Below are 9,270 nucleotides of genomic sequence, written 5' to 3'. Positions count from 1 at the left end.
ACGTTCCAGCAAGTCCTTAATTTCTTTATCCTTAACTTATTTTCCTCATCTAATTGTATTTTGACTGCATCCGAATTATACTAAACCTTTATTTATTTATTGACCATACATCCAATTAGATTGCTGATTTCCACGTGGGATTAGAGTGCTGTCAAATATAAACATAGGATCTAGATTCTTTAGAAATTAAGAAGTGGTAAATCAGTGCAATGGCATCTTTAAAAGAAATGGGGATCATTTAAAATTTGCAGCAGTTATCGCACTTTCATGTACGTAGCCAGTACAGTTACTGCGTATATTGCCAGTGTTTTGATTAGAACCGACCAATAGCGATAAGTTTGAATTTTGTGCGTACTTTTCTAACATTAATTTACAAATAATACACTACTCGAAGTAGTTTGCAAAAAGTACATAAGCACCCATACAAATACAATTACAATAATTGACAGGCAATCATATATATATATATATATATATATATATATATATATATATATATATATATATATATATATATATATATAGACATGCACACATATATTATCATATGTTTCATCCTTGTAAACAGTCTTGATTGCACCTCACAAATTCAGAAAGTTATGATGTTAAGTAAGAACCAACAAAGCACGACTCGTAAATTAAATCTGTTTATTAGCGTACGTATTTTACCTGTGATACCATAATTCAAAACAAACCGGATATCAATAAAATATCATGTAAAACAATTTATCACAGAAGGCACACAACGACTAGGCATTTGTTACAAAACCCCTATACGGGATTTGCTCTTTTTTATGCGTTTTGATATCTCTCTCTCTCTCTCTCTCTCTCTCTCTCTCTCTCTCTCTCAACAAGAGATCAATTTGCCCAAACTGCTTGTAAAAGAAAACGCAGCTTTCTGCATGTCATAGACCATGTATGAGAAATAGAATGCTACCAGACGTATGTCGAAAACAAAAGTAAATGCAGCATATTACAATGGTACATACACAAGTTTAGTATTGTCCATCTGAACGCCAGCGATATGCTGGCTGCACAAACAAGCCCTTTTCTACATCCAATGTTATTTGTAAGAAAAGCATCATAAGGGCGATTCTCTACGAGTTGGTGAACAAGTGAACGAATTTGTGGTAGGAAAATTACCGTTACAAAATAATTATATGGAACTATGCATTTCGCATATCTAAATCCATATGTATGGGCAAGTAATGTGAGGGATGAGTAGATTTTCCTTTCCTTCATCCCCTCCCCCCGTTATAAGATGTTTTTCCAGTAATTGTCCTGACGCCTAAATTTAGTCAATGAAGCTTTCACACCGGAGAGACTTGATTATGTCTGTCAAATACCCTAACTCCAGAATTCTCTGTTTTCCTTCTTGCCTTTGGAAACCATGTAGACTCTCGTGTTGGCCAAACGTTTCCAGCACCAGGACTTCTTCCTTCTTTAGCTGAAGATGTTCTTCCGACGTTAACATCTCTAAAGGTAGTGTCAACTTGTGGAATACTATCATCTGCGCATCTCTGCAAAAGCCCATTATCGTCCTGTAAAATTGCTCCATCGGCACCGGATGATCTACCTTCTGACATCGGCAATGAGATCCCTATGGATGCATTGGACGTACCAGATATGGACCCGGCCTCCGAACCAATACCTGATGAGCCGGTGGATACATTCGAAGGCGAGCCTATTAATAAAGTATGGGTGAGTGTAACGGTAGATGGAATTATTTTTGTCCCCGCCCTCGATCTTGGAATTACGAGTCCATATGGGGTAACTTTTGGCGTGGTCGTCTCCTAAAATTACACAAGTGAGTAAAAGTATCAATTTCAAGGACATGCATAATCCATTTGATTCCTACACAAAAACTTATTTATTTAAAAGGTTTGAGTAGAATCCAATTGATTCAGCAAATTATCAACATTCTTACCGTTTTATTTCGATACGTAACTCGGCTAGAATACTTTCCAATTTTCTTTTTTGTGATCTGTGTTTGCATTAACTGATGGTACTTTCTGTCTACAATGATCAGATCCGCATTTGAGCATATCAAATTCTTTTCAATGATCCATATGCGATAATGTAATAGAGGAGGCAAAATTTCCCCAAACATGAAACAAACGTTTATTTATCTAAGAGAAATGAAATCCAAAACGGACGTGTTTCCTTTGCACCAAATCAATGAAGAAAATTTCAATATAATCTCGAAAATCTACGGTATATTGCAGTAAAGCTAATATCTTAAAAAGGCCAATTTTACTTCATCAGAATTGTTTACGGATAAAACGTATAAACTTCATATCTTATATCAATGATAATATGTCTTTTATCAGAATATACAAAACTCAATCCTGCAAACCGATAGTTTCTGGCTGTAATATCTTTTGGTTTGGTATGGGTTTTTTCGAACATCAACACATGAAGGTAATTTAGCTATAACGTAGTTGGAGCAAACTGACTTGCCCAAAAATACACTACGGTATCCGACCAGACTGATTATTTGGTACAATTTGAATCCGTACCTTATCGGCCCCAAAAACTAAAGTACCGAGTCACCGCATATATTTGTAATAGGAAAACTCTGAGATCTGAGAGTCTGAGAGTCTCAATAAGTAAGAATGTGATCATCTTATCATCAATACAGAGGACCAGTTTTTACCGTGCATTGATTATGATCTTTATCATTGTCCTCGTCAGAAGAATAATTGCCGTCATTATTCTCTTCATCTGTAGGTGGCAAGTCCTCATCGCTGTAATACTCGACGTCTGAGTCCCAGTCATTGTGAACATGGCCGTCAAAGCTTCTTGTAACCTTGTTTGATTTCTTGCCAGACTGTTGACCATCAAGATCTTCTAGGTGTAGGTTCTCTCGTTTTGGTCTGTCCATTGTTCCCTTGTGACCTGATAAAAGAATATACTTTTCTGTGATAATAACAACAACATCAGTTTCAGAATAAAGTTTCTAAACTTATAAAATTGAACAAAATACATAAATTAGACTCAAAATCTTAAGTACTTTCTCTAATTTCAGATTTAGGACATTTTAATCACAAGTTCAAGGGCTATTCTCAGTCAAATACTTGAACGTTTTATGATGTAGAAGCCAGAATTCAGTATGGTTCTCAGTAACAGATTGTATTTTTGTATGACATTAAACAAAACAAACATATTTCCTTATTTCCTCATGTCATCCGTAGCCGTAAAAAACTTCGGGAGAGTGGAATAGAAAGTTTATGGTTTTCTTCCAATATAGCGCAAAATTATATCATTGAAAAAGATGTGTCCAATTATAATAATTAATAGTATCATATTAAATATACTTTTATGCCAGTTTGAAGTTCTTTTGTAATCTAACTGGATAATTTTCTATCAATCGTCACCTCAGAGTAAAACTAAGTCAGCGCTAAGGATGGGTGAACATTAAAAGACTCAGTTTGAAGCAAACATGTGATAAATATGAAATACTTTATTTCACAGTGTACTTGATACATTGAAAGATATTATTTAACATTGCAATTAATAACATAGCATAAGATGCATTGCTGTGTATATGCATTCATACAGCTGCGTAAGTCTTGAATATAACCCATTTTGTTTGGAAGGATGATTCTTTTATTCTAGACATGAAAACATCAATAAACCACACTAGTTTGGTGAAAATGTTAAGAGGCTTCAGAGCTTTGTTTCATCGTTTCGTTGCTTGTACAGACAATACTCATCTTTGAGTAATTTAAATAATGTTTATTTGTCTGTTTGCTTACAAATCGACTCCCTCGAGATATTCGTACACATGCTAAGCAGTATCACAACACTAACCATTTTCATCCTTTCTTTGATCCCACCGAGCATCTATGCTAAAAAATGCTGCTGCGGTTAAAGGTGCTTTCCAATTGACAATCCAGACGACAATGGCGATAATAATGCTTAGGATTCCTGTAAAAAGATGAATGCTTGATAATTTCTTATACTTCTCAGTTATCTTGAAAATAAGCTGATTTAAAATAAGAGTGACGCGAATACAGTTGGTATTTTCAGTCAGACCTACCGTTGATTGATTAGTTGATTGGTCGATCTATGTAGTGGTTGAATTAATTTATTTCACAGTTGATGTATATAGCATTGCTTGACGTCTAGTGTGGATCAAATAGATACATTAAATTTAAAATAGTATCTACCTATGTCATACTTAAATATAAACCTAACTAATCCAAATGAAAGTTCTACACAGAATACAAAAACGAAGCAACGAACATCTTCCTCCTGTAAGAGGGAATACCTTGTCAATCATGCTGTGGTATAAGTTATTTTGCATCCAAGATATAAGTTGAAAACTTAAGCGCATTATCATCGATAGCTTGTAGTGCCATGAGCAAAAATATATGTGGATTTGTATGAAGGTTACGTCGATTATAATACCTGAAGCCATACATATCCAGAAGGATCCGCCATAGGAAAACTTCAGGATGTCTTTATCTGTGAATGGAATCATCAGCTCAAAAGGATTTCGAACGTTTGACCAGACAAGTGTGGCTCCGATCATGCACGCTCCACACAGTCCCAGAACATACGCAGCGTAGCGTAGAGTCAAGAAGAACAGTATGTTGGCCAGAAGCCACAGAGCGAAAGCTAGCCTGCAATGAGTAATATAGATCCTGTTACATACAATGATAAGTAAACATATATAGAAAGTAGCCATAGAACGGTACCTACTTCCGGGTTTATAATAAACAAACTCTTAAAAAACAAATAAAACGTAGACAAAGAAGAGGTAATGCCATTAACCTTATTTTTCTTTCAAATAATAATTAAAACACCTTAGAAGGAAAGTGTATATATATATATATATATATATATATATATATATATATATATATATATATGCGTGTGTGTGTGTCTGTGTGTATGTCTGTGTGTGCATGTAATTTGATCATTGTACCGACGGCTGTATACGTGTACTGGATGTAAGCCTTAAAGATTTGCAAACGTATTCATAATTTGTCTTGATGGAAAGGTATTAATATCTTGTGCTATCATACCACAACAGAATTTCAGAATAAAATCCAGCAGTTCTGTAAAATCGTCCCCAACGAACACCCTCTTCATCGAAGACAAAGTATTCAGCGATCCAGAGTATAGGCTGAGGAAGACCGCGGAATTGTGCGGCACGGTATTCCTGATTGATGCGACTAGCTTTAATGGAAAAAATAAATACATAAATAATAATAACAATACTAACAATATCAATAACGTTAACATGAGTAGCAGAAGTAGTTATGGTGGTAACAGTAACGTGATTTATAGACTCATGAACTGACCAATGATGAATAATTATCAATGTCTGTCAAGGGAATTCAAATGGAAAAATAGTATTAATTGGTAACCTAGGTCGATGAGATTATACAGACTTAAGTCCCTAAATAACATATTTTCGTTCCATACTAAAGTAAGAATTTTAATTGCTCATTCAATTATTAATATCGAAGGTCTTGAAAGAATCAACAGGTGAAGACGGTGTGTGATTATTCTACTCCAAGATTGATAATTTTACTGTGTCATGTAATGACCTTTTGGAACATGTGTCTTACCGTACGGTCCATATCCAAAACGACCCTGTGTCCCTTCCCATGAGAAGTGCTCATTGTAGTTGATGGTCTCATTCAATTGATGTTCCGGTTTTCCTATAAGTTAAAAATGGGTTTATGTTAATTTATTCTTGAATGTTGCAGATCCCTTACGTAATGAAATCTTGTAAACAAGAATTTTTCTCGCATCAGTACGTTTGCGGGATTAGACAAAATGCAGCATATTCGCGACACAGTTATGCAAGTTCTCTTTTGTTAGTTATCATAACATATACTTTAACAGCCATTAAATTAAATCACCTTTCCTCAGACATTGTCTCGTTAAATTCGAACTAATATAATTGTCGTTATAATATTTGGCTTGCAATTTTTCAACAGTATTATTTAAGTCTCGTGTCTCTACCGTATCCGATAGACTTCCAAGTTCGAAGTGATCGAAAGGTAGACAAAAGTAAAAGTTTCAATTCAGTACTTAATAAAACTGATAAGGTTTTGGTGCACACTAGGTATGAAGAGTAGGCATCCGTGCCGGAAATTTGGTGATTGTACAATAAGAATTAAAAGAATAGGAGCTTTCGTTTTAGCCTCGAACACTTATATTCGTGTAAATCAAAGAACCACAAACAGAGAATTCAATATTTTGGAGATGCAAAAATTGAAAATTGGCTTGTAAATCGTTTTATCTGTGTCCGTTTAACATTTCATAAACTTTAATATATGCAAGATAGTTGCCAGCAAAATATTTACTTTTATTTTGATATCCTGAATGTAATTTCCTCATGACAATTTAGCATATGGACTCTTTGATAGTTTCACCAGCAAACAATATACAATATTTCTTAAACATTTGTTGTTACAGCGAAATTAAATTCTTATCAGGTTTTTTTTTTCTCAACATATATTGCATTAGTTTTTTGATGCAAATGCTTACTAATATTCTGCGCTTAGTTCGTATTATAGTGTTTCTAGTGATGAGTGTTGGTAGAAAACGTAAAATTTGTACCTTTCAGCGTGATGTTTATTCCCCTCAATCCAATGAAAACACCTACATCTGCCTGTATTCCATCGCTAATACCAGCTTTGTATTTTGTATGAGTTGATATGTCAGCCGTATCCCAAGTGAAGCCAAAGTTGGTCACTGAAAATAAAGACTAAATTCAGTAGGCAAAGAAAATATTTATTTAAGAAAAGAGGAACTCTTTTCGCACCTACCAAAATATATAAGACTAGGCCTGTATTAGTGTGTCACTTCTTGCTTCAAGAGAAACCCATACCATTTAAAAGACGACAGGTTTATGTATAGTTTCAGTGCAGGCCGTACAAAATTCCAATATTGAAATGGCGATTTTCGTGCGAAGATGATTAGAAAAACATAAAAATATTAACACGTAAAAACAAAATTACACTGTGGAGTAGGAGCTATCCAATCATTTCATTATAAAATAATACTGTTATATATATATAGATATATATATATATATATATATATATATATATATATATATATATATATATATATATATATATATATATATATATATATATATATATGTATATATATGTATATGTATATATATATATATAATCTCGAATCAATCGGGATCTCAAAAAAGACAAACCGCATAATTAACAAAGAAATAAGAAGACTTCGAATATTCAATGTAAAGAAGCCTGTTGATTCAGCACATCACCAGAAATAACATTCACAATGTCACTTTACGTCTAACATTTTCTTTTCAAACACAGAGTGGTGAATCAAAACCTTACTTCTATTAGAATAGGAACAATACATGCATAGTATTATCGTACGTGAAAACAGTTTATCGATGAAGTTTAAAAGGACAATAGTTTCTTCAGCGGAGTCTAATGGTGTATTGTATTATCTGCTAATGACCGTCGCTACAAATGAACACACAAGTTTGTGTCATTTAAATAAATTCCAGGTGTAAAGATTGGTATCTGGCGTTACTCTTAGTAACGATATCTCAACACATCTGTGAATTTGTCTTAACGTGATAAGGTTTCTCAATGAAGTTTACATTCGGGTTAGAACCCAATCCCGAAACACATATTTTGGAACTTAATTGATACGAATATGAACATAATATAGTCATCACGAATGTACATAAAATAGTCAGCACGAATATTTGTACTGAATACTTACATAGTATCACTGCTCCGATAAACAAAGTTGTTAGAACTCTGACGATGGTAAACACACTCTGAAAAGGTAGTAATATATATATATATATATATATATATATATATATATATATATATATATATATATATATATATATATGGAGTTTCGACGACCAGATTATTGTAAGCAAAATCCTACATGACTTTAAAGAAACTCATTCTTTAGAATTTATAAGAGTTGTGCTTGGCATGATAAGTGAGGAGAAAGCTTGGGCGAAACCTCCAAAATAAGTTGAATGTTTGCCACAACATTTACAGTACAGTCTTTTTCATAGCAGTTTTTTTCAAGAAACCATACTCTCTCTCTCTCTCTCTCTCTCTCTCTCTCTCTCTCTCCCTCTCCACGCTTCATAATTGCATACTTAAATGGATAAAATATGATGGATGCACGATGAAGTGACAGTTGTACGAATGTAACTCAAATAATAATGGAGTCGGGTTAACTTACCTCTTTTCCTCTTACGCCAGGTATGATAACAATGAAAGATACTGCAAGTATGCAAAATGCAAAGATGAGTCCAGATCCCAAGATGTCCGCCTGCCAGGCGGTCCTTATTTCAGGGTACACGGTGGGGCCACCATTCGTGCGGAATGCTGTATATAGATCCGAGGATGAAGACATTCTTGTTGGAAAAATAAATAACAAAATATGTTGCAAGTAAGGCCACTGTTGCTACAAAATATCTGAAAAGATCGAAAAAATCAAAGTAAACTTGTTAGAAAATTTGACATCTGAATTTCCTGTATAAACTGATAAATTCATAGGTGTGTGTACATAAATTTCAACAAGGTTCTAAGTGTACAATTTACAATGACAGACAAGAAAAAGTAAAAGACTATGCAAAGATTGCAGAACTTCTAATCAACAAATAATATATATGTTTCAAAAGGACCTATACCTGTAGTTGCTCTCTTGCCTATTTCGCTTAATGTTTACTTATCGTGAGAGGTCCTTATATATAACACTTTCAAACGAACAAGCATTTTTATTGGTGAGATATTGAATAATGAGTTAATTTATTAAGTATTTGCTCATCGACTTCCTTATGCTAGGTAGAAACAAGAGTTTTCCATGTATATTGCAAAGACTTCCTGTTTTGCAAATGACGCACCATTAAATGGCAAGATTTTCAAGTAAAGTAATGTGTCATAGTCTCCCACTACTTTCCCTTTCATTCAGTTATAGAATCCTTGCGGTGGGGTTTACCGAAATATGATGTCTTTAGTTATATTTGATTATTCTTAAAATAGACCTTACCTGGTACTTATTAACATAAAGGCTGTCAACAAATATACCTATTTCAGACTATAAATATCTGAAGCATATGTTGCATGGAATCTAAAAATACAGAAGTCAGAATGCTATTGTTCCATTCCAGTGTTTGCTGAACAATTGATTAGCATGTACCAGAAGATAGGAGAACTCCTACAATTAATTTTCAAACTACCCCGGTTTCTAACTGTATCAATATAATCTCTGGCCGTTAAA

The 9,270-nt window shown here is 33.9% G+C and overlaps 1 protein-coding gene across 2 annotated transcripts; it reads right to left on the bottom strand.

The window, feature by feature from the left end:
* Window positions 1-634: 634 nt before the first annotated feature.
* On the bottom strand, window positions 635-8,771 carry LOC149803671 (dual oxidase maturation factor 1-like). 2 transcript variants are annotated; one of them, XM_089953443.1, is made up of 10 exons: window positions 8,681-8,771; window positions 8,230-8,465; window positions 7,744-7,801; window positions 6,583-6,717; window positions 5,583-5,675; window positions 5,034-5,187; window positions 4,414-4,628; window positions 3,814-3,930; window positions 2,657-2,898; window positions 635-1,793 (listed from the first exon to the last, which is right to left on the bottom strand). In XM_089953443.1, the coding sequence occupies exons 2-10, from the start codon at window positions 8,401-8,403 to the stop codon at window positions 1,311-1,313; spliced, it is 1,671 nt and encodes a 556-aa protein (XP_089809569.1). In that variant the 5' UTR covers window positions 8,404-8,465; window positions 8,681-8,771; the 3' UTR covers window positions 635-1,310. The 2 variants fall into 2 exon arrangements, with proteins under 2 accessions (XP_089809569.1, XP_089809570.1); XM_089953444.1 differs by lacking the exon at window positions 8,681-8,771 and having other exon boundaries at window positions 8,230-8,625.
* Between the last annotated feature and the right edge of the window lie 499 nt (window positions 8,772-9,270).

Source organism: Sinohyriopsis cumingii, chromosome 3 (assembly GCF_028554795.1).
Source record: "Sinohyriopsis cumingii isolate HCF-2022 chromosome 3, ASM2855479v2, whole genome shotgun sequence".
Classification (NCBI taxonomy): Eukaryota; Metazoa; Mollusca; class Bivalvia; order Unionida; family Unionidae; genus Sinohyriopsis; species Sinohyriopsis cumingii.
Note: the sequence above shows the minus strand (reverse complement) of the source record. Positions and strands in the feature narration are given on the sequence as shown.